This window comes from Python bivittatus, unplaced genomic scaffold (assembly GCF_059951505.1).
Source record: "Python bivittatus isolate LINGU-HERP-01145 unplaced genomic scaffold, Pbiv_v1 ctg000080_np1212, whole genome shotgun sequence".
In the NCBI taxonomy this organism is placed as follows: Eukaryota; Metazoa; Chordata; class Lepidosauria; order Squamata; family Pythonidae; genus Python; species Python bivittatus.
Window position 1 is genome coordinate 23,568,168 of NW_028277035.1, and position 26,711 is coordinate 23,594,878.

The 26,711-nt window shown below is 36.9% G+C and overlaps 1 protein-coding gene across 2 annotated transcripts; it reads left to right on the forward strand.

The window, feature by feature from the left end:
- The first annotated feature begins 712 nt into the window (after nucleotides 1–712).
- Nucleotides 713–25,207, forward strand: CREBRF (CREB3 regulatory factor). 2 transcript variants are annotated; one of them, XM_007425880.4, is made up of 9 exons: nucleotides 713–873; nucleotides 15,275–15,467; nucleotides 16,170–16,295; nucleotides 17,778–18,840; nucleotides 20,263–20,457; nucleotides 21,243–21,432; nucleotides 22,258–22,331; nucleotides 22,943–23,065; nucleotides 23,348–25,207. In XM_007425880.4, the coding sequence occupies exons 1-9, from the start codon at nucleotides 713–715 to the stop codon at nucleotides 23,461–23,463; spliced, it is 2,241 nt and encodes a 746-aa protein (XP_007425942.2). In that variant the 3' UTR covers nucleotides 23,464–25,207. The 2 variants fall into 2 exon arrangements, with proteins under 2 accessions (XP_007425942.2, XP_087989807.1); XM_088133681.1 differs by lacking the exon at nucleotides 713–873 and adding an exon at nucleotides 3,202–3,292.
- The last annotated feature ends 1,504 nt before the right edge of the window (nucleotides 25,208–26,711 follow it).

Here is a 26,711-nt window from a genome sequence, read left to right on the forward strand (position 1 = left end):
TCCTTACAGTGAAACAATTTTGCAACCTCTGAGCAGTAATTGCTTTCAATAGTTCAGATTCCATAGGCTAGAAATACTAGATCCTCAATCCTGCAACCAGGACTTGTGCAGCTGAAGATAGTTGCACAAGGGGCTGGCCCTGAGAACTCTCATCCTGACCATCGCCCAGCACTTGCAAAACAGCAGGACTATACATCCTTCCGCATCTGCATCTCTGGGTTTTAAAAATGCCTCTGGATTAGAGCCAGTTTCTAGGTCGACACCTCATCATAACACTGAAGTAAGGCTGCATGATCGAATCAGTGGGCCCACCCAGGGGTGTCGGATTGCAGCTCTCATTATCCCAAAGGAGTTTTGCAAGACTGGAGGCAATTTAGAGATCACTAGAAATCGAGCTGGGACTGAATACAATCCGGCCCTTTAATTCTCGCTCCATGGACGAGCGGCCAATGCAACTGCAGCTTGCAATTAGGAGCTGTCATTCGTAGCCCCCCTCCCCCGTTGAATTCCCGCCGCCGTCCCCGTCAGCTGAGCAAGAACCTTCCCTTCCTTCTCCCCGCCCTTCGGTCCGTCACATGAGAGGGGAGACCAGTTTCTGCGGCCGCTGATTGGCCCTTGGCTCCTTACTTTTTGATTGGTGGCTTTGGCTCCTTACTTTCTGCCTCGGCTTGGCTCTTCTCGCCCTTCCCCCCCCGTTTTTAAAGCCCACGTGATGGGGGCGAGTCACGCGATTTCCGGGAATCCGTCAGGAAGGGACATAAACAAAACAAACCCCAGAGCGGCATGGAGGGGCCGGGCCAGCGCTATAGCCCCAGCAGAAGCTGGGACCCGAAGTGAGACGTCCTCTATCCCCCCGCTGGGTCGGGGCGTCAGGTGAGAAGCCACGAAGGGAGATGAAAGCCGCTGAAGCCCCGACAGAGAAGGAGGTGGGGAGGGGGGAGAGAGAGAAGTTTGGGGGGCCCCATGCCCCCCGCGCCGGGGCGGAAGAAGGCGGGGGGCGGGGAGAGCGACGATCCCGGCAGGTTCTTGTATGAGCTGAGAAACCCTTCGGCGGCAGCAGGATGCGGCGGCTCTGGCGGGAGGGAGGCGCCGAGGGTCCTTGCTGCTCCTAGGGCGGGAGGAGGAGGAGGTTGAGGTTGAGGTTGGTTTAGGATGGAGTCTGCTGAGAACGGCGAGGTCATCTTCGTGGGGGGAGAGGAAGGTGCTGTCCTTCCGCAGCGTGGCTTGGAGAGGAGACCCGGGGCAGCTGCAGTGAGAACTGTTGGCGGAAGGGTTAGTTTAGGCAAATGGGCTGCGTTTGCCTGAAGTTAAGGTAAAAGAGCTTTCGGTCTTTTAATTCTGGAAGTGACATGCAGGGTGGACGGCGGGAACATGCTCGATTCTTCGGGGCGCTCGCCCTAGGTGGAAAGGGACATTGAAAGAAAAGGGGGCGTGTGCTTGCTTTCCTTTCTCCTCAGACTGCAGAGGAGCTTGGGGAATTCTTTGTTTATAGTCTCCTTTTCCATGTAAAGTGAAGGAGGGACTTTAGGCTAGGCGTTTTTCAGGCATCGGTATTGAGTCCTTGGATTAATTTAGTGGTTCACTTTTGTAATGGATTGTCCCATTTTAACCTCGTTTTCCAAAAACTGGACTTATGCGTTTATAACAGTAGGAAGGAGAGACATGGGGAAGGAGGAGACCTACCTATTGGTTCAATTTTGTGCAGGCTTCTGCATGTTTCGCTTATTACTAGGGCATTTGAAAGAAGGCTCTGTCAGCTGTTATAAAGGGTACGCTGAAGCCTTGTGGGGTCCGTTTGGTTCGGTTCAACCTTCTCCATTTCAGAAGACCTGTCTGTGTTATGTACGGACGAAAATATTCTCTCGTTTTTGTTAATAAGAAAAAAATAATCTGTTAAGATTAAACACTGTTGAATAGCCGGCGAAATGGTGAGAGAGCTAAGTGGTCGAATAATTTCATATGCTTCAGATCGTATTGAAACCCGAAGGCTACACATATTAATATTTAACGTTTACCCCAATTTTATCGCCCGCTTAGTCTGCATGGGAGGGAAGTGAAACATTCAGGGTATCTGGCTCAGCCCTCGTGGTTTTTGTTGTGTTTGGTAATACCGGCGAGTGGAGGAAGCCAAATAGTTGGCGTGGAGTCCAAGATAAAGGAGTGTGCTTCAAAAAGAACAGGCATTGACGGAAAAGGGAGAAAACCTCTCCCTTCGGTCTTGCAACGCTGAATGGTTGGATGGGGTGTGTGAGGAGTCCTTGTGTGCATTGCAACGCTAGGAGTTTGTCAAAGTTCGGTTGTAGCCCTAAGGAGGAAAAGGGAGGCATCTGAGATTCACCACCGCCACCCTCTTTTAGTGCCGATACCTCTTCTTTGTGACCCCCTGGGCGGCATACAAATATTTATAATAAAATAAGAAGAAACCCCACCCAAGCCGCATTGATAGGCTACAGGTATCTTCTCTCTCCCCCCCCCCCTCCCTTTAAGTAACTTTGTAGCTCAGGAATGTTTTTTTGCCCTCCGGGATGCGATGCAAAGGGCTGCCCGGCTCTCTTCCCCCTCGTTTGCTTCGGGACGGGCGTGGGCCGGCGGAGTTCTGATTAGTTCGGAACCTCCAGAAAGTGATTTGTTTACATGTCGCGTCATTCTAACTTGAGAGAGGCCGCTAGTCAGAAAGAACGACAGCGGGCGCGCCCAATGGCGACAGAGTTTCGAATAGAACAAGCCAATAGGATCACGGGGGGGCGGAGCAAAGCGACAATTTGTTCGAGTGTGTTTCGGTCCTGTTTGGTGGAGCGGCCATATTGGATGGGAGGTGTGTTAGTGGATCAGCCTGATGAAGTGGATTGGCGGGATCCGAGCACCGGAATATTAAAAAAAGCAGTTAGAATTGAGGGGTGATAAGGAAGAAGCTAATGCTGAGAAGCAACTCCATATATGCATACTGTAGAAGTGGCAGGCAGTGAGCAGGGCACCTTTCGATAGCATAGGGAGAAAAGTTCTAGGTTCCATCATTACTGCCAAAGTGCAAGAAGACTGAATAAAAAGTAGGCAGGACATAGTTTGTTTTGTGCTAACATCTTTCCTTGGGTTAATAGGTGCACTTCAAATACAGAATCACCTTTCTATTACTATTATATTTTGATTAGGTAGATGACTAGTTGAGAAATAGCAGACTGCCCACCTTTGAGAAGTTTTACTCCGATGATGAAGATGAAAGTAAAGGCAGGTAGCTCATTGAACTGATGGATCTTCATTACAGGACCTTTTGTTCAACTGGTCCCTGAAAATGGTGGGTATTTGGGGTGGGGCTTCTTTTGCAAGCAGGACCCAGACTGTGGAATTTTGTCCTGAAGAAATATTACTAGTTTAGATAAGCAATAGATTGTTTAGTTTAATTGCATTTTCAACACTGCTTGATGTTATCCTTTGTAACTTTAATTTTGATTGCAACTTGTAGAATTTAAAGTATTTTTTTCTGCATCTGTTTTAAGAGGTGATGGTTCTGCTATAGATTTAAATCAGACACATCCATTCTAAAACAAGCATACTCTTACTCAGTCCCTAAGCTATTCATCCTTTAAAGATTTAAATCTTGAAATGAGCCCAGAAAACAATTAGCAACCAGCACATATTTTTCCAGTGTTATTGGATTATGATCTCAGTAGCGTAAATCTAGCTGCATTTTGCATTAGTTGAAGCTTCCAGAGGCTCTTTAAATGATAGTCCTATATAATATGTATTGCAAATGTCTAAATATGATGTAACCAGGGGCAGGATAATGGTCAGCTAAGCCTAGAAAAGGTTGAAACTAGTGCACTGAACATAAATTCACTCCTAGGTGCTCAGAAACTAGAGATGGGGGGCATCCTAAGGTATCTAGTCCAGAATTGGTTAAATCCTAATTCATGAGTAAACTTTATTGAGCATTCAGATTATCAACCATGTTTTTGGCATTATTGTTCGGTGTCATCAATACACTGGTGCGATCTCACTTTACAGTTCCCAATTACTTATCCAACAGCTTGTTTTTAAATAATAATTGGGCCAAAACTGAACCCTGTAGGATGTCAAAGGATATGGTATCAAACAATCTCCCAGTATGCCAGACATGATTCAGTAGGACTGAAACTGTTGCTGCTATATAGATCTAACTCTGCTAGGTGATCAAGACAGATATCAGGGCTAATAATACAAAAACCTCTGAGCATCCAGAAGAATTAATAGGGCTGCACTTGCATTATCTACTTCCTTTCGTAAATTTTTAACCAAGACAATCAAAACAGTTCCATCCATAAGTTATTGAAATGAATACAGATTATCAATACTGTATACAAATCTAACTGGAGTTGTGATGCCACCACCTTCTTGATCTCACAATCAAGATATTCCTTTTCCTAATACACTTGAAGTCCAAGTGATGTTTTATTACATTTTTATGGCAAACACTGAGATATTGTTCAAAGCTAACCAATTTTTAATTGCACTGATACTTTCATTGTCAGCTCTGCCATATGGACAATAATTGTTGCATATGGTGTGCAGTTTCTAAAACAAAAATGAGACATGAAGATCAAATTCTTCCTTTGCACTATGAAACCTCAAGATTCTTTGAACTTTTTGCTTTCTTTTAGTCCCTACTTTAGTATTTTCAATTAAGCATTGGCAGAATCCAATAATATGTCATTAATTCTTTTGTGTTGGTATTTTTGCAACTGTAAAATTAATATTTTAAAAAACACTTTAAATTATTAAATAGTAATTTAACAATGTACTGTAGTATTCCTTGCAGAAGCAATATGAATAATAATAGTTTAAGCCTGACATCTTAAAACTTTTATTTATTATAAGGTGGGGGAACTGTCCAGCTGCTACATCAGATTTGTATATTTTCTTGGTTTATTTAAGTCTCCACAACTTGTAATCCATTAATGCAGGAAGTTGTGTATTCTGACCTTTCAAAGGCTTGAGGCCTCAGGTGCAACCTTCAGCTTCAAACATAAGCCACATTCTTAGCAGGCAACATGAGATTTGATGAATGAGAGATTGTGCTAGTTCATATTAATGATTAGTTTTCAAAACAGAGAAACCTTACTAGGGAGCTGATCATGGAAAATATTCAGTACTGCTGAAAAATCAAAGAAATAGAGCCTTCAGTTCTTTTATTCTTTGTGGCCTGATAGGATGCAAGACAAATTTAGCCTCTGCTAGAACTTTATCTCGTAACAGCAGGGCTGTGAGGATGCTTCAGTACACATAACAATGTGAACAGAATATACATTTTAACCACATAAATGCCAGCCCTGAAAAGCTGAGGAATGCTCTAACTATTGATGAATCTCCTGCTTCACCTGTGATACTTCCTAATACTTTTTCAGGAAAGTTTATTGATAAGATGTACGTTATATAATATATCTATACTATGTCCTATTTGTAATGTATTGTGAGGCTGTACTAGGGAGGGGATTTTTTCATATCAAAATAATTCCTTTGTCTTGGCTGATATCTCTTAGGCCTACAACAAGAAACTAATCCCCAGCTTGGAAATAGCAAGTCTATGAAGCAATCAGGGAGAACCAGTTTGTGAAAAATCAGCTTATTCACTTATTCTTAGATGAAAGATCTCAAGTATATTGATGTAGAATTGAAAGTTAAGAACTGATGCAAGAAAAGCTATATGTTGGGGGTAAAAATTACATGAGTACACTTTTATTTTAATTGCTGTATAGGGCTCTGAAGCAGGAAATAATGATAACCTGTCCAAAAATAGAATGCAACAAAACATTTGCATTGTAAATTGCAAGCTGATTTAACCATTTGTATTGTGTATTGAAAAACAGTATGCACTTTGATTAAAAAAAAACAGCAAAAATATTTTCCCTCAACTTTTAGTTTTGTTACAGAGGTACACAACCTTTTTGGGGCTAAAGATTACAGTTAGCCTTTAAGTAGTGTGCTTGGGGCAGCACTTCAAAAAATGAACAGGACCAGGGCATTAATAAATAAATAAAATTACAATATAATTTAATCATATTACTTTCCATGTATTTTAAAATGTGTCTATATCACAGTAAATATCAATCTATTTAATTTTGCAGCAATTGTTGAAAGGTCTCCAGAGTTAAACACAAGTTCTTCAATATGGCTAAATAATCTGAGGAGAAATCTAGGTCCTACCTTATATACCAACCAGGCTTTTCAGTGGTGGAAGAATGACACATCCAGGGTCATTCAACTTTTAACTTACCAATACATGTCATGAGTGTTCCATACATGCACTTAGTTCTCTTCCCCCTTCCCCGCAAAAATTGGTGACCCCTGTATTAAACAATGTTTACACTGGAGAAGCTAAGGCAACTAAAGTTTGAAAACTCCTGTGAAGAAAAAATAACTCTGAGCATTGACGTTACAACCCGAAAGAAACCCCAAATCACAATTATATTTTGAAAGTAAATTTGTATCGCACTGAATGTAAATTCTTCTCCAGATTCACTGCCTTTGTTTTCTTACAAAGTTGCTATAGTTTTCACTATACAGTAGTGAAGAGATGGTTGTGTTTCTCTGGGAGTTGTGATGCATTTAGCAGAATGGTAAATGAGCTAAGCCTTTGCATTAATTTAGAAAAAAATTCCCAACCATCCTGTGCTGAGAGTTATGTAAATTCCAGGTTGATACTGTACAAATAGTATTTAGGATTATTAGATAACTGTTCAGTTCCAATTGTTAATAGCTGCCTTCGGTAGGCCTGTCATTTATGGACTGTAGGACCTCAGATGATCACTAGATAGCAGCAAAGACAATTTGCAACTATATGCTGTCATCTAGTGATCATCTGGAGCTTGCAGCCCTGATATGTAGCCAGGTCTCAAAACTAATTTTTAGAAAGAAGAGCTTATTCTGCAAATTATGCCTGAACTATACGAGGAATCAGTGTAGCTGTTAACATATCATGTTTAGCTGGTCCAGTTGACAGCTTAGTAGCTGTAATTTTTGCAGCTTCCGAACAAACTCACATTTCACTAGCATAACTTGTGTCATTTTGTGTGAGATGGGTAGCTATATAAATGTGATAAATAAATAAATAAATAAATAAATTGACTTCTCAGCAGCTTTCGATACCATCGACCATGGTATCCTTCTGGATTGATTCAGAGTATTGAGGGTGGGGGGCACAATGTTGTGCTGGTTCACCTCCTTTCTCTGAGGTCAATTCCAGTCAGTGGTGATTGGGGAGGAGACACTACAGTGTAGGGTGCTGCAGGGGTCAGTGCTCTCTCCTCTCCTATTCAGCATCTACACGAGGCTGCTGGGTGAGCTCATCCGTCGCCATGGGATGAGGTATCATCAGTATACTGATGATACCCAACTGTACATCTCCACTCCTGGCAAATTAAGTGATGCTATGGATGTTTTATCCCAGTGTCTGGAGGCTGTGGGGGTATGGATGGGACAACCCTGGCAAGACTGAATGGCTTTGGGTTTTGAGGCCCTCCAGTTCTAGGAGTATACCATATTTGGTGTTGGATGGGGTTGCATTGCCCCAAACAGACCCTGTGTGCAATCTAGGGGTCCTTCTGGACTCACAACTCCTGATGAGCAGGTGACAGTCATGGCTAGAAGGGCCTTTGCACAACTTGGTATTGGGCGCAAGTTGTGCCCATTCCTAAATTGAGGGGCCCTACTCATGGTCACTCATGCCCTGGTCACCTCCCTGTTGGACTACTGCAATGTGCTCTACATGGGGCTGCCTTGAATAGTATCCAGAAACTTCAGCTGGTGCAAAATACAGTGGTGCGAGCAGTTATGTGTGTTTCTGGAGAACACATTACACCTCTGCTTCACAAGCTGCATTGGTTACCAGTTTGTTTCCGGGTCCAACACAAGGTACCAGTGTTGACCTTTAAAGCCCTTCATGGCATGAGACCAGGCTATTTGAGGGACCATGTCTCCCTGATTTCATCTGCCCATCCAGCAGAGATCTGGTGGGTTCTGTCATCTAGGGAGCTATGTTTAGCAGGCCCTAGGTGGTGGGCCTTTTCTGCTGTGGCACCCGTATTGTGGAATGTTCTCCCCCCTGAGGTGAGGTTGGCTTCATTACTTTTGAGCTTCTGAAGGTCCCTCAAGACCTCAGGGGATGGGTGAATTTGTGAGGTGGCTCCATTACTTTTTTTTTTTTTGGTATGAGCTCTGTTGTTATAGTTTTTAATTTTTTTTAATAATGTAATGATTTTAGGTATTTGTTATTGTTTTAGTTCTGTTGTACACCGTCCAGGGTCACTGGCTTTGTGAGATGGGCAGCTACATAAATTAGACAAATAAATAGAATAAATAAATAAATAATAAAATTATTACTAATACATGGATATCACTGAGCAGATTGGGATTGGCAGCATGTTACTCTCCAGATGTACTTTCCACAATACCTTACCATTGTTTTTGGTGGCTGGAGTTGATGAGAGGTATCCAAAACATTTGCAGGGCACTGGATTCCATATCCTTCCACTAAATTATATTTGTTCAGGAGGAGTTACACTTGTCTCACCATTCAAAAGCGTTTTGTATTATGCAGACTATTTGAGCCTCTGTCAACAGTATTGTATACTTGGCCCTCATCCAATTCATTACCAGTTCAAGCATCTGCACTACTTGTAGGGAAAAAAGAAGAAATGCATTCAAGTTATTCTGTCTGGCATGGTCATGTAGATTGGGTAAAGAATCAATGACCTCTCAGACATTGCTGAATTACAGTTTCCAACATCCATCACTATTGACATGAACGATAGAAGTCACAAAACCAACCATATTTAGATAGCCAGAGATCCCCAATTCATTGTATGCTTAACAGACTACCATAAATGGCCTTTAAAGCTTCCTTAACTTTGTTGGATCCAAAACTATACAGTAATTGATTTCAAATTACTTCAAAAAGTTCTGCTGGTATGCAAATACAGTGGTGTTAAAGAAGTATAATTTCAAAAGTGCCATCAGTCAGCCACAGAGTTGGCTCAGTACTGAGTTTCATATATGTTGCATGGAGCTTGCTCTGAGCTATCTGCTATTTGTATCCTGGTTTACTAGAGGGATGGGGGTGACAAAGCAAGTAGAGAAATAACTACAGCACAGATAACAGTAAACTCAGAGCTAACCATGTCAACAGGGAACTTTATTGTCAGATATATAAAGCTGAAAGAGGGATACTCTATCTATCCTAGTTCATCCAGGCTCAGAGATACTAGCCTGATCATAAAAGAGAGTATATTAAGCATTAAGTGCTTTTGCAAAAAGCTGATGGGATGAGACCTGGTTGGTATTTGCATGGTAAGTCACCAGGACGTCTGAGGGCTACAGTCTCAACTGGAAAATGAATAGAAAATTTCAGAAGATGGGATTGGTAAATCATCAAGAAAACTTGAAATGTTCATGTCAGTGTCACTCAAGCTTGTCCCAAAGAATTGTATCTTGGATACAGTTGGATACAATTGGATGGCAAGAACCAATTTACAGAGCAGTTTCAGTTACTTTGGTTGGGGAAAAAAATCCTTTAAATATTTCCCCTTTTCTGTAATGATTGGAAAAGGGGTATATTCTACCTCCCTCAAGTTGATGGATGCTAGATTTCCTAGGTATGTCTCGATTAAGCCTGTGGCAGTAGATGGTAAAGTCAATAATACATTAAAGTGCAAGTATTGTTTTTTTTTTTAAAGAAACTTGTACTAGCCTTTCATTTTCAGATCGTGTTTCGATTTCACTTTGTGCCCTAGCTTTCAAATATTTTAGGGGAAATGGCTAGTGCTGTTTGTTAGAACAAGGGTAAATTCACCATTAGTCTTTCTGTACAGTTTTATTTCTACAGCATTTCTGTTCTTCAGAGTACTTTCACAGTGATTGTATCCCAGTGACATTGCACTTGTGCTTTTCCAGACTGTTGCTTACCAATAAATTCTCACTTCACAGTTATGAAGGCTTTAAAAATAATTGGAATATGTAATTCTGCTTCAAAATGGAATTTTAGTCATTATAAATGCTGATAGGAAAATCAATACAATTTACAGAAAAATATCTTAGTATGCAGTATTTCCCTAGGATAATGAATGATTTATAAAACTCTGCAGAATATTTTAAGCAAGTCCCCCAAATGCAATGTAAAATAAAGGTAAACCCACAGTGGAAAACCATTGAATTTATACAGACAAATGGATTATTAAAATTCAAGATGAAACAGATATGGAGAAGATGAGCAAGAAAGATTAGTTTGAAAGCATCAGGTCAAATTTCCGAGTTTTCTCTCTTACTGATTACATCTTTCCTCTCATCAGAAATGGATTTTCATGTTTGTTTGGTTTTTTAAAGGAAAGGTATCAGGCCTAGGTACTTGTATGATTGAATATTATGTACTTATTGTTATGTTTTCCCATATTCCTATTCCCTGTGTGAACATCCTTGCTTCTTCTCACCATTCGTTTTTACCTTTAGGATTTAGTGTTTATTAACTTTAGTACTTTAATATTGGTGGTATTTAAGATATTTATTTTATTTTAGGCTTAAACGTTGCTATAGTTGTCTATGATTCACAGCTAGTAGCCATTTATAGCTTAAACCTTCATTTACATTTCTCAGGTCTTCTCTTGAATCAGTCTAAATTGGTGGCTATCAAATTCTTATGAAGTTAATTCCAGACGTGTACGCATTGTATAAAAAAGTACTTCATGCTATTAATTGTGAATCTCCCCTCATTTATTTACTGTGAATTAGCCTAAGTTCTAACATTGTGAGAGAGGGAGCAAAACCCCTTCTATTTATTTTTCATATCTTGCATAACTCTGTATACTGGTATTATGTCTTCTTTTACCCGCGCGCTAAAAAGATACAATCAATATAATTTCTCTATAGTGGATAATGGCTTTATTCCCATAATAATTTTGGTTATCTTTCTTGCACCTTCTTTTAGCTTTACAATATCTTTTCAGAGGTATAGTGACCAGAACAACACTTCAGATGGGCTTGCTATCTCATATATTTGTGGAAAAAAGGCCTTGGACATAATTGTTAAGAAGCATAATTTCTAGATAATTAACTAGGTGCCTTCTAGATGTATATGATACAATTCCTGTCATGCCTGCTCACTGGCTATGCTGGGGAGATCATAGTTGTACTGTCAGGGATTCTCTGTGCCACTGGAGCTAGAATAAATGTCATAATGAAAGTGGAGACCCTCCACAAACTGAGAGAGGAGGTATAAAAATGAGCTGTTCATTGTCAGCTGTGATAACTGATATATTATAGACTAGTATTAAGCACAAGCTATACACAGAAAAAGATCTTTCTATAAATATTGTTCTCAAGAGTTTGAAAGGCCATCTTCTGGAAGTCAGTTTAAAAAAATTAAGGAAGTAAGAACTCTGGAATCAGAAAAGTGAACACTTTCCTATTCTTCTTAAAAAAACTATTGTTTTGAACAAAGAATTCTCATAGTCCTTTGAAATTTCAATAAGAAGAAAAAGAACATTTTCCTAGACTAAATCATCTGGGTGTGGTTTGCAATTGTTGCTTTTCCATTAAAACAGAAAGCAAACTGAAAATCAGATGGTTCAGGATGCTGCTGTGTTCACCTACTGAAGCAGTTTAAAGGATTCAAGCAGGGTGATTGGAGCAGTCAGAACAAAAGGATATGGAATCCTACTTAGACTTAAATCCGTGCTACAAACAATTAGGGATTTTTTTTTTCCTTGCAGTAATTAGTGAAAGTAGACATTATGGTTACCTATATTTCTCATTTTCCTCATAGCAAAAATTTCAGATGTGTCTCTCTTTTTCTTGCATTACAAGTAGTACTTGCAGTTGTTCTCTCAGGAGCTTTTATCCTCCTTTGCATCTGATGTTGCTATGGGGGGGGCGTATGAGCACAGTACCTGTCTGGTTTTTAAAGGCCTGCATCTTTTGAACCAGCTGCACAGTCCCAAGAAAAAAATGCAGAGTTGCAGACAGGTGCTGTATTTGCACTTCCTTGTATTCCAGTGGACCTTTTTGGAATCGAATCTAAAGCACTTCACAGCTACAAAATCTATGTTAATTACTAACCTATAAATAAATAAACATACACATACACTGCCTTGTGCAGTGCTGCTTAGTTAACTGAACTGGATCCTCTGTGATTCAGAACTCTTTAAATTTTGATAATTTGTGTCTACACAAGTTACCAGGATTCTGTGAAGCCCACCCAAACTCCAATTCCTTTCATATTTAGTAATTCCAAATGACTGAATAGCACTTAATGTTTAGCAAAGGCAGATTTTCCCTTAAATAACAGTTAAATAGTAATATGAAAATTAATTGATAAAAAAGCTAGCAAAACTGCTGTAATTTTACTTTGCTTGGCAAGGCAGTAGTTTTAACACATTCAGTGATAGCTTCTGTGTATTAAACCATATGCCTTTATAGTCTTGGGGTTATAATCATATATCATCAATGCCTGCATAAATGCTTCAAGGGATACTTTTTCATGTCAGTAAGTATAGGAGAGGAACAACTTGCTAAGCAATGACTTAGTTTATAGCATTTTAACAGTTTCCATTCCAGTCAGTATATGAATGATTATGCAGAGTCGCTCTGCAGTGAGATGGGCAGTGACAAATTTGAAATATAAATAAATAAATAAATAAATAAATTTTCATGAAATAAATATAATTTATAGAATAAACATAGGTGATGCATATGGGCAGAACCAGGTGTGATCCTTGTGCTGTTTTGCTTGTCTATTATTGTATGGAACCAAATTTAATTATTTAATTTGGAATAATTTAGTTATTCCAGCACATTCACGTAAGCTTTCAAGCTGATCTGCAGCGTCCTTAAGTTTAAATGCAATATTTCACTACACTTGAAAAGAGAGACAACACAACATGTAAAGCATTTGTGAGCAAATTGAAACAGAATATTGGAACAACAGAAGTCAGCTTTAATTTACAAATATGCAGTTTTTATCTTGCCAAAAGGTAATTATGAGAATTATATTTTTTTATCTCACTGCAGGAAAAGCGACCAACTTAAAATATTTGTTTCAGTAAATTGATTTAATTGAGGCCTTTGCTTCTAGAGTCACTAATGAACAATGCCATTTCTGTATCCTAATAGAAAGTGCCACAGTACTGTGTAAGTTATTTTGCTAATGTTATCTTGCTGTGCTTAGTGTGCCTAGCTCAATTGGTGCTGTGTAACAACCTGCCCAAAATCTTAATCATCAGGTTTGTCAAAATATAGCTGCTATAGGTAGAAGTTCTAAGAAAATTTAATTCTTTATAAAAAGGCTGATCTAAGGGAGAAGTTTTATTGGAAATATATAGTTATTAGGATTTGTTTTGTTTTCTTATTCTGTTACATCCTAATGTGCTGTTTCACTGAATTTTTATGGAGAATTATTCTTACTATGTACAAAGTTGTCATCCAGTTATTCTACTTTATATGCTTAATTTATGGGTGTTTATTCTAATGAATTTTAGATCATCTTCATAAAAGTTTACTCTCCCTTTCCAGTACTGTAATAAGCAGTAGTAGAACAATATAAAGGCTTCACAAAACACCACAATCATAAAGTAACAGTAGAACATTAAAAACACAACAAATGAAGCCAGTAAAACATTAAAATAATAGCAGTAGCTCAATCAATTACTTCTGCATAATCATTCATATACTGACTGGAATAGAAACTCTTCAAACTGTTTGGAAACTTGATATGCATATTCAGATAATTTTTATACTTTATTTTTTTGGAATCATATTTGGAGGTATATGTTTTCTTACACTTGAAAAAATAGCTTTACACATTATAATAAAAGGTGGCTATGCTTTTATGATTCTGCATGACATGTGCCCCTCTGAAGGTAATTCTGTTATATTAGGAATAATTATACAAGTAGTTATATTCTATTCCATAATGACAAAATGGCCAGTCATCAGCAAAGGCTGAAAGCATAATCAGTTGCTTCTGCAAAGTCATAATGAGCAGCTTCTCCTGTGTGTGGATGTGGATTCTTCTCAATCTATAGGAACATTTACTTTCTTGTGACACACAGTGCCAGTTATTGTAGAAGCATAAACATTTGGCCCATGTTAAAATATTCATCTGAATATTAACATTAGGCTGAAGCAGTTCCATCTGCTGGTTCTACTTTGATACTCATTAGAATATTGAAATGTGGCTTCCTGAACCAATTTCACATCCTGGTAACATACAGTTTGGTTTACATTCAGTGTGGGCAGCCTTTGAAAACAACTGAGAAACAGCCATTAATTCTGAACACAAAACTATGTTACAGAGCAGAGCTAGATAAAGGAAACATATTCTAAAACAACTGCACTGGCCACTTGTTTGTTTCCAAACATAACTCAGAGTGTTGATACTAATATCTAAAGCCTTAAAGGACCTGAAAGCAAGATCCCTTGCAGCAGTAGTTTTCAGCTGATGGTACTCATACTACAGGTGTGTTTAAAAAACAGTCTAAAATGTGCAAGTCGTTGAAAGAAACAAGTAGATTTGATTATTTAGGATGAAAGACTGAGAGAATTCATGAGGCTGATGAGTGATTCTAAATGTGGAATAGACCATTTTTTGTAGTATCAGTGATGGATCTTAGGAAAAAAATGACAATAGAAAAAAGGGAAAAATGTAAAAGAAATAGAATGGAAGTAGAACAACTGCAGGAATAGAAAGTACAAATCCTATATGAAAAAGTATTAGATTAGATTAGATTAGATTAATCGCCAACACAATCCAAGTAGGCATAAGAAAAGATTATGTGGAAGCTGCTTGGAACAGAATTACTTTACAAATTGCCTCTGAAATCTATGCAATTATGCTAATAGGAAATATGAAAAAAGATAGGATGAAGAGAAAGAGGCTGTGGATGAGAGATGGATGTAAAAATGATTGCAGCAAAAAGGAGGACTAAGATAGTTGTGTTTGATATGGAAAATGGAGTGAATGATTGCAAGTTGTACATCAGTGGAGAAAAACTGAAGGAAGTAGATGGATTTGTGTTCTTAGTAGCATGTTTACTAACTAAGCTAGGGAAAGTGGAGATATCTTAAGGCATGCAAATGCTGGTAAAAGGGTGTTAGATAGCACATGGTCTGTTGTGAAGAATGAGTGTTTGCTAAAAGAAGCCAAAATGGTTCTGAGATTGTGGTTTCGTTTAACCTAAAAGGAAATAGGATGACAGGTATATATGTATGTATGCATTTGATGTAAAATGATTTAATGGTTTTGTTTTCATTTCAGGCAGAAACTCCCCAGAGAAATAAGTATTCTAAGTAATCAGAGTAAAAATTTTCCTAGCAAAAAATCTGCAACTCACCATTGTATGAGTTATATGCTGCCTACTGACTCGGAAAAAAAGCTGGAACATAATTTGCAAGCAAGGAAAACAAAACATTTGGATTTGGATTTGGAGGATTTACCTGAAATGCCTCAGGTAAATGCCCAATACACACCAATACACCTAAGCAACTTTTAATACTTTTTCAAAAACAAAATAACAGCTTAAAAGAACTGTATGTAATTCAGTATCCACCAGTGCATCATGGTTATTCTTTCAAAAAATAGAACATACTTTGATGGATTGCTTAAAACAGGAATACATGTTGTTGGGAAAGAACATCAAAGAAAAACAAGGAAGAAAGCATGTATATCTTGCTACCACTTCTGACCTTAATGTTACAGAAGGATAAGAGATGAAGAGGGTAATTTTTGTTACAAATAAAACTAAAAAGTTTAGATGGCTACAGTATATTCTTATTTAATTACAAATATTGTAGATAGGGTAGAAAGATGTAGGGATCATATCTTCTGCAAACCCCTCATTTGTTTTGATAATTTTTATTGAATAAATCACAGTGGCTGGATTCACAGAATTTTCTAAGCCATAAATAATAATGGGTTCAGAAAAATGCTAAACCAAACTGGCTTAGCACATCTTGGGAACTCAGGCAGAACCATAATACACATATGTATAGGAAATGTTAAAAGGTTGTTAAGCTCAAATGTTTATTCTTGATCCATTGTAAGAATGAAAAAAATAGGAAAAGATGTAATGTTTGAAGGATTGATATTTTTGTTTTGTTTTATAATAAAATTGGGAAGTTTTAAGTTCTAAACTAATATTAATTTATTATAGCCTAGTGTGAGTGGAATGGACCCTCCTTTTGGAGATGCCTTTCAAAGCCACATGTTTTCAGAACAGACTCTGATCAGCACAGATCTCTTGGCTAACAATTCTGACCCAGATTTCATGTATGAATTGGTAAGCTACATTATTTTCCTTTAATTGCATGAAGCATATCTCGTTCCTAAAGAAACTCAGATGAAGCTACCCTTTGAAATCCTAAAAGATGCCACAGCCTCCCTTTTGATAATTTGTTCCATTTCTGCATTTTTCTTCCTCTTGGAATATAGTTTAAAACAATTATGAAATTATCATGTAGTAATACTTTATAAATATATTTGTCTACCATGTGTTTGATATATTGTATATATCTTGATTTTTATATTTGTCTAAAAATTGTCCTAATTTTGATCCTTTTCTTAAGCATATCAGCTTTATTATAATGCAGTGTGTATATAAAGTGTGTGTGTGTGCACACACACACACACACCAAAAGCCTATGTAGTTCTTTCATTTATAAATTTATATGCTACCTTTCAAAACAATAGTTTTCCCAAAGATGCTTACAGGATGCCTGCAAGATTTTTTCCCTCATGATAAAAGGAGGCAGTAGCTCTCTCCTCAGTTTCCTCTGCACTTGGTATTGAGAGTGATGCTCCCTCTCCTTCAGGATGTAGCATATAGCCATTCTGGCTAGTTACCATTAATATCCTTGTCTTTCCTAAGCGTATCAATTTTAAAATTATCTAGCAGTGGCTATCAGTTGTACCCAGTGCACAATTTCCATTTATTTCACACTGTTCAATTTCATTGGTATGTGTGTGTATACACACACACACATATACATATACACGTACATACACAGACACACACACATATACATACGAGTGTGTGTGTATGTTTGTGAGAGAGTTTGAGAGACAGAGATAACAGACATAGCAAAATTTGTATATATACATTTGCTATATCTTTTATCTCTGTCATGTGTACATTTTTAAATTATACCATATATGCTTTTACTCACATTTTTTCTAAACCAAATAGTTCCAAACATTGTAATCTTTACCAATTAGGAGATTTGCTTCAGACTTTTGATCATTTGGGCTGATGTTTTCTGCCCATTTTAAATATATTTTTAAATAATATAGTCTTTAATCAATATAATTAAAATAAAGCTTTTCAGAATCTGAATGTTATGGGATTAATTCAAGAAAGAATGGACTTCTTACCACTTTGTTTCTTGTTCTGATTCATTCAGGGTCTCTGATGTTTTATTGAGCTTTTAAGAGAGGAATGGTCTATAAGATACTAGAACTGATGAGGTGTTCCTATCGGCAAGTAAGCATTGAGATAAGCATAGGAATTGTTGACTCCCCAAACTCCCAAATGTTCAGAACTGATACACAGCATAGGCCTATGTATGTTCATTTGGAAAGTGCACTGGGTTCAATGAAACTTACTTTAGAATTACTGCTTTAAGTTGCTTTGTGTACTATTCCCTTCAAGGCTGATATATTTAATTATTAATTTCTTTTGGTCTTAGCTGGCTGATGGGGTGAGAATCTGGATAGAAAATGCATGAACTGTTATTGATATGCTTATCTGTATCTGCTTTAATAGGACAGAGGAATGGATTACCAACAGAGTTCCAGGGACAATCTCCTTTCTGTAGATGATTGTAAAGAATTTGAGAGCTTAGAGACTTTTACTGAGATTCTGGATACTGAAATGTCTTTCCCTGCAAATTGGGATCAGTGGGATACTTACTGTGAAGATTTAACGAAGTATACAAAATTAACCAGCTGTGACATTTGGGGAACAAAAGAGGTGGACTATTTGGGTCTTGATGATTTTTCAAGCCCATATCAGGATGAAGAGGTAATAAGTAAAACTCCGACTCTGGCTCAGCTCAACAGTGAGGATTCTCAGCCTGTCTCAGATCCACTGTGCTACCCAGAGTTGCTGTTCAATGCAAAACAAACCCAATTAACTTCTCTGCCAACCAAGAAAATTACAACAAGAGCAGCAGCCCCAGTTTGTTCATCAAAAACTGCTCAGGCTGAAGCACCTTTATCCGAATTTACTCAGAAAGCAAGCAAGGCCAATTCAAGCACACAAATCATGGTTAAGACCAATATGTACAATAATGAGAAAGTGAATATTCATGTTGAATGTAAGGATTATGTTAAAAAGGCAAAAGTAAAGATAAATCCAGTGCACCAGAACAGATCTGCCATGAACCAGGCAAATGCTGATGCTGCAAAAGAAAACACCTGCTACTGTGGAGCTGTAGCAAAGAGACAAGAGCAGAAAGGAACTGACCCACTTCAGAATCACAGTGCTCCTGTATTGCCTTTTAAAGAGACTCAGGCTCTGCTCCTCACTCCACCCCAGGAAACTCCAGGACTTACTGCTGAGAAGAGCAATCTCTCTGCTAGCACCTCAGTTTCAGATCCTTCACAGAAAAAAGAAGAACATAATTATTCTCTTTTTGTCAGTGATGGATCAGCTGATCAAGCAGGCAATGCTGACCCTGATGAGGATGAGGATGATGAGGAAGAGGTGGAGGATGAAGACCATGATGAAGGCTTTGGAAGTGAGCATGAACTATCTGAAAATGATGAAGAGGAAGATTATGAGGATGATAAAGATGATGACATCAGTGATACATTTTCTGAACCAGGTAATTAAATTCATATGATCTAGACCAGGGGTTCTCAAAGTATGGCCCGCCCGCCTGATTGGCCGCCGCTGCTGTCTGTCAGAAGCGGAAGTGTCGGGACTGTGTGGGGAGCTGCAGGCGATGCACGAGGAGGGAGATCGCAGAGCCGGACTATTCTGCATGACAGGTATGCCGGGTCCGGCGGCCCCCCAACATTCTGAGGGACCGTGAACTGGCCCCCTGTTTAAAAAGTTTGAGGATCCTTGATCTAGAGCCAAACTAATAAGCCACTCTTTTTGGAGATGTTTGCTGCTCTTGAAAGCATCACACACTCTAAAATTGAAAAATGAGTTTTTAGCTATATGGAACAACTTCTTGCTTAATGTAACTAAAGGAAGCACATTATGTGTGCTAGAATGCAACAGTGTTGTCTTAATGTCTTATATAACACTGGTGAGGTTGCTTTATTTTAAGGTACGCTGTAAACCATCAGCAGTATAGATAACAGCCTGTAAGGCTTCCATTTAGAGGGTTTTTTTTAACAATTTGGAAATGTTTGTGTCATATATAATAATTTGATGGGCCCTAATGACTGCCATGCTCTATGATCTATATGGAAATTTTTCCAGAAATAGTGTTTATCATTGTAATGAATAAATGCCACTGCTTCTTGTTGTGTATCAAGATAAAGTGATTTATTATTCTGTCCATTGCATAATTAATATAAAGGCTAATATAAATCATTCATGGTATATAGCCTTCTATTTAACATTCATTTTCCATGAGCATAAACAGATGCAAGTACAAATGGCTTCTGTGAAAAAAAGCATTTTATATCTAGTCTGGGAAACCAGGTACCTATTATAATATGAGATTAGAAAATGCCTCTTTAGTATGATTTGGAAAGAGTAAAATTTCACTTTTTGTTTAAAGCAATATCCATAGTATGGAAGCTAAAAAAATTATATGCATGTAATATAATGTAATATAATATTACACTGTAACACCAGTTCATACTTTTCTCTGTATCTGACTGTATACTGCATGCCTGCAGTGAATCAGTGAGCATTTGACTTTCTGAAACCAAAGAGGTAGAATGCTGACTTGAAGGGAACATTAGCTGAGAAATAGAGAGTTCGATAAATAATTGCCGCTAGTTCCAGCCTCTGCTTAAGAACAAAATGGTTAAGAGAAGTTCTGCAAAAGTCCTATGCCATCAGCCCGGAGGTTAAAAATATTTTGTCCATAAAAATCTGAGAGTTCTCTGTCAGCAGTCAATTTGGAAAAAGTTTGAACATTGCCAGAAATTGTCAATGTTTAAAGTTTCACTTTCCCTTTATTCCAATCCTCTTTACCCTTACTTTTGATGTACTCTCTTCTCTCTATCTGTGGTCCATTTGTTATGGACAAGCTCTATAAAAGTACAACTTTATAAATGTTTAGGTTTTGAAAATGATTCTGTAGAAGATTTGAAAGAAATGACTGCAATATCTTGTCGAAAAAGAGGCAAGCGAAGATACTTCTGGGAATATAGTGAACAACTGACGCCATCACAGCAGGAGAGAATGTTAAGGCCTTCTGAGTGGAATCGAGACACCTTACCAAGTAATATGTATCAGAAGAACGGATTACATCACGGTAAGAACTGTTCTTTACAGGTGCATGGGCATACTTCTTAAAGTTTGTCAGAATTTCCTCTGTCTTGTTTAAGTAAGATCTCCAGGCATTCTAAAACTGTTTAACATGGATTGGGTTAACACTGGATAGGGTCATGGAAGTACTGAAATGTTGATAATATTCCAAAACTTCCTCATCACAGTTTTCTTTTAAGTAAAACAACTTTTATTCACTGTTCCAATAATTTATTATTAAATAATAAATTAATTATTAAATAATTAATTTATTGAAGCAATTGAAGGAAGATAGGAAAACGATTTGCTTCTGCAACTTAGAAATATTTCCTACTTTTTAATATCATTTGTGATACCTTGACAGTATTTGTTCTCATCTCCCTCTTTGCAGGAAATGCATTAATAATCTGCATTTCTAGACATTAACTTTGGTGAAAGAAATGAAAATAATATTTTTTATGGCATTGGTGATAGTGGTTGTCTTTAGTTACATCACCGTTTATTAAAAGTGCTTTATATTAAATGCAAAATAGCCTAAAATAAACAGATGTATTACTGGTTTTCTGACTGTACATCTTGCACCTGCAGTATGATCTTTTTTCTTTTGTGCCTATGTTACTGCTAACATGCTTTGTAGTTTGTTTAAAGTCCATATAGACTTCTTAGTTGTATTATGTGAGATATAGTGCTGGCAGATCAACATGAAAGCATACCAAGTTGTAGCTTAACGTATTTCCACAAATTGAATGTGAATTTGCAACCTATTGATTACTTTTGTATATATTTAAATAGGAAAATATGCTGTTAAAAAGTCACGAAGGACTGATGTAGAAGATCTGACACCTAACCCTAAAAAACTGCTACAAATTGGAAATGAACTTAGGAAACTGAATAAAGTAATTAGTGATTTGACCCCTGTCAGTGAACTTCCCTTAACAGCAAGACCAAGATCAAGGAAAGAAAAAAATAAACTTGCCTCTAGGTAACAATTTCTTAAATAAAATGCTAGCAATTCAGTTTGTTCTGTTATATTTTAGGTTTATGTATGTTTGTGTGTGTGTATAATATCATATTGTTTATATTTTGTATAGATTATTTATATTTTGATTGATTGTTGTGAGCTGCCCAGAGTTGTTGAGTGTTGGGCAGCATACAAATTTGATAAATCCTCCTCCTCCTCCTATTGATAAGCATTTGCAGACTGGTATATTGAAAAAAAAAGCTATTCTGGAAGTCATGGCTTTGTACCTGAGGGTTTGGTTAAGTCTAATCATAAGAACCATTCTATGCAAACGATTGCTTCTCCCTCACTCCCTTGCCCCACACCCCTCATAGCACATTGGAAGAGTCCCTGATCATAATAGCCTGCTGTGTGCAGCCAGCATGGTTACACTTAATTGTATTACTGAAAGCTATAGTATTTTGTGATGATAAGATGTTGCCAACTTTATTTTCCTTAATTTTATGGTATCATTTTTGTTTTAATGTCATTTTATTGTTCCTATTTATAACTGCTGGTTTTTAAGATTGTACTGTGCATGTTTTAAATTGTATTATTTGTTCCATGTAAACCCCTGAGAGTCTTTTGATTGTGATGGGATAGAAATATGTTTAATAAATAAATACTCATACAGAAATCATTTTGTTAGTGAAAGGAGAAATGAGTGCTGCAATCAGGAATTATAGTCTGGATACCACTTGGTAACACCTAATATTCTGAACCTCTGATTATGTGTGTGATGAACATTCTGAACAACTGGAACAATATCTCACTTTCAATTCTTTTCCTTTCTTCTCAATATCACAGGGCTTGCCGACTGAAAAAGAAAGCTCAGTATGAAGCCAACAAAGTTAAACTTTGGGGTCTTAATACTGAATATGGTAAGCTTTTACAAAAGAAAAAAAAATAGCTGTCTTCTACTAAAAATAACTACATGTGATTGATTTCAATTTATCAAAATTATGAATCCTTGTTAAATCTTTTAAGTATGCTGACTGACAAAACTGTCCATTTTGAAGTATGATCTAATTATATGAAATCTGAAAGCAGCTGGTCTGTATAGGTAATTCACAAGTTATTCTGTAAAGTTATCACAGTTTTATAAGGACATTAAAAGATTTAACAATCTGAAATGTTTGCCACATCAGTTAGCAGGAAACTGGGGGGGGGGGCATTGTAGTTTAGGGTGTCCCACTTGTGGAGCTTCTACCACAGAGTCTTGTCTGGCATCCATATTAATGTTTGTTACATACAAAGATCTTTTCTTTAAAAAAACCCTCTACCTTTCAATCTTTAGTATACCTTTTTTCTGTATTACTTTTTATGAGTTCTGTCTTCAGCATTAATGTAGTTTTATTAGTTACTGTATATCAATGTGGCAATTTCAGATGGAACAATGGTATAAAATTACTTTTACATAATAGATGTATTCTTCCTTCTCAGAAAAACTGCACTGGGATGGGCTTACACTGTTGCTTGGTCTCTTTTGCAGATAACCTGCTGTTTGTGATCAATTCTATCAAACAAGAAATTGTGAATAGAGTGCAGAATCCTAAAGATGAGAGAGTAACAAATATGAATCAGAAGCTTGATATACTTATTAAAGATACTCTTGGTAAGTGAACAGCAAATGCAGTACCATTTATAAGCAGTAAAAAAAAAAAAAAAGCCTCCCTGTTTATTATTTCTAAATCTTGAGCACTGGTTGCTCAGATAGCATAACTCACCTTTTACCCTTATTTATTTGATTTATATCCTCCCTTTCATTCAAGAGTTCAAAAGATCATGTTTGATCTTATTAGACACTGGCAAAGCTTAAATTCGTAAGTAATAAAGAGCAAGGGACATATATATTCTTAGTAATACTCTGAAGATGTGTTTTTACTCATTTCTCTAGGACAGCCAGTGTCTGGGCAAACTTCAGAATTTGTGAACCAGGTTTTAGAAAAAACAGCAGAAGGAGATCCTACAGGAGGACTTGTTGGACTGCGAATACCAACATCAAAAGTTTAGTAGACATCATTTTATCCCATTACCCTGGTCAGAGCTATGCCTGCATCATGAACTACTACATTGTAGAATTAATTCTGGTCTGCATGTGAGTTTAGTGCTGTATAAAACACAGTTTTAAGTTCCATAATTTTTTAGTTTTATTTTTATAACAATGTAGTAAGGTAAGTGAAAGCATGATATAAAATGCTTAATGGCATTTTGGAGCATAAACCTTGTAGATCCAAATCTGCTTCTGGCATAAATGTGATGGCTACATGTTAATTTTAAAATTAAGTTTATCTAGGACCAGATTATATAACTTATATAGGAGCAAAATGTTTTTTGCAAATAAAAATCTAGCAAAACGCCAAACATTATGGCAGGTTTATGCTCTAAATTTAAAAAAAATGTAAACTCAAGGATTTTTTTCAAGAATTGTTGCTTTTTTCTTCTAAATTAAACAATAAGTTTTCTTTGTAACCATAACTTGTAAATAGCACACTTAGCAATAAAGCTGGTGTGCCATATAAAAAAATATAATTTTCTGAGCTTGATACGGTATTTAAATGTCTGTGCAAGTAAGAAATAATGTATACTCTTTGTGCCTTGTATTGAATAGGGAGGGAGGGAAGGGGGAAAGAATAAACATGGAATAGTAAAAATTTTGTAGGAGGAGAAACTCCTGTGGGAGAGAAGATATATAGATGGTCTCATGGGTTTTAATGTATTTGTTCCAGCTCTTACAAATTTTTGAATGTATATAGGAATATGTTGAAAATGTAGATATGCCACAGAGTCTATGTATTGTATAAAAGATGGCTCTAGAAAAATAATTTTCGGTACTTGGCCGGAAGAAAACAAATACTTGCACATTAATGCGATTGTTTATTTTTGTACCAAAGACAAATGCAACTGAAATGGCAAACTGCCAGTTTAAGTAAAGTTTTGCACAGCTTACATGATACTGTATTGAATGTATAAAAAGAAAAAAAACTTAAAGGTCAGGGTTAGGGATCTTACTGAACTGTGAATTTCTTTCTCTCTCTTTGGGTCCAATTATCTACAGAAGGAGCATTCATACATTATTATTTTGCTGATCCTCTAGTTTGTTCATAGTAGATAAGTTGGCCATCTAGAAGACTATAAATCCTTTTTCTTTTCTGCATTTATCGTAGAAATTTTAATATATTTGGATTTTAGTAAGCTATTGATAAAATAGATTTTGACTTTGGGAATTAAAAAATTTAGCTTGTAGTATACTTCCAACCAACCAATCGAAATAAAATTATTTTTATTGTAATATGTATATATGTAAAAACAACTACAAATATTTAATTCCTTAGTTGCCACTTTTCCAATTGTATTATTGTGCATGTGATGTTTCCAAGAATCAACACAGGCTAAAAAAAAAAAAAGAATTTCTAGATTTTATATTTTTGTACAGATATTTGAACTAGCTTCTTCAAACTTATACGTGACTTATTGTTAACTCATAGTTTCTATGACGGGGGAATACAAATGTGTGTGCGGTTTGCCTCACAAGAGTTTGCTTTTAGTCAGTGTTAAAGTACCAATGAAAAGCTTTATCTCTTGAGGAGAGTTATTTATGTCAAGACAGGATCATTATATGGTTTCATGATTGCCTTTCCTCCCCCTTTTTTGATATAGATGACTACATAACACTGTTTACTAAAATACCAAATAATTTAGATGTAGCTCCAAGCAAATGCAAAAAGCTCATGGATTCCCCCACCCCCACCCCCACTTCTTTACCTATACCTTGTAGTGCAGTTGTTGCATCTCAATGAATTATTCCTAAATGGAACCTGATACTCATTTTTTTTTTAAGTTTGAAAGATTGGAGAAGGCCAATATATCACTACAGAGTTGTACTATCCTACAGCTTTTTCTTTTTATGTCTCTCCAAATCTCTGTTTATTGCCATTTACTTATTTAAAAAACATTTGAAGTATTTGTAAGAAGTCAGCAGAAATTTGCATGTCCTGATGGAGCAGAAAGATTTTTAAGATGCATCTGCAGCTGAAATAACACTGGCAACTCAGTAACGTGCCTGACTTAACACTTCTTGTGGAGCTTTGTCTTCTGAGTATTTTATATCCATCTACCATAATATATTGGAATAGTGTTGAGTTTCATAGGTAAATGGCATTTAAATACCGTTCATGCTAAGATTCTAACTCTGAATCAGAATAGCATGGAAAGGATATATTCTACAATACAAAACAGCTGTTTTCTAATCAGGACTTATATAGCAAGATAAACTGACAGTAAGATATGAAATCCCCTTTGTAGCTCAGTCTTCCCTGAGCTAATACTGCTTTTGCAGCTTGTGCGTGTGTGTGTATGTGTGTGTGCGCATGTCTGAAAACTGGTATGATTTTGTTCTAGCAATTAAAGAAAAAAAGACTTTGAACCCTTTTAGTGGATTCCATGCCCTTGCATTTCAGTGTTTTCTATGTATTAAGTTATAGTCAAAAAGCTTTTAAATAGTTGAGCTTTTTAATGGTGACACTTTATTTTGTATCTATTTATATATGTATGTATATCTTAGAAAAGCACTTTGTTTAAAAAAAGAAAAAAAAGATATTGCATTTTATATGATTCCTGCCATTTGCTGCTAACTCTGGGCTGGTCAGAATGCTGCAGCGATACTTGATCTAAATAAAACCTGGCAGTAAAATGTAGAGTAAAGTTAAGACCTTTGCTGGTTTAATCTTATTGTAAAGATGACATAGGCAAGCTGTGCAGCTTTACATTTTAACCAGGAGACTCTGTGGCATTTAAAACAGTCTAGAAATGGTTGTACTTTTAATGCCAGTAACAATCTGCTTCCTCTAGTGTCATTAAGTATACGTTTAGTGTATAATTATCACAAAGATTTAAAAAACCCAAATATTCATGTTTTGTTTGGGGAAATTGTGGCATGCATTTTTGGCTGATTATCTTTAGAGGAGTTCTAAAGGTTTTCACTCTTCATACATGGGATGTGGATCTTATTGAAGTCTTTGGTCATTTTCCAAGCGAAGACGTTGTGGATATTCTAACGTCCCTCAAAAGCAATTACCCACTTAAAAAAAAAAAAAGCCCTAAATTCTCTTTCATACACTGGATATTTTAGAGTTTGTTTCCATTGAAAGCATGCTCTTGCTAAAAAATTGTCAGTCGGAAATTGAGTGCCACACTTCTATTTTTGAATGGCTATGATGAACTACTTGCTCTGTACCATGTATGGTTCTTGTCCTTTATCC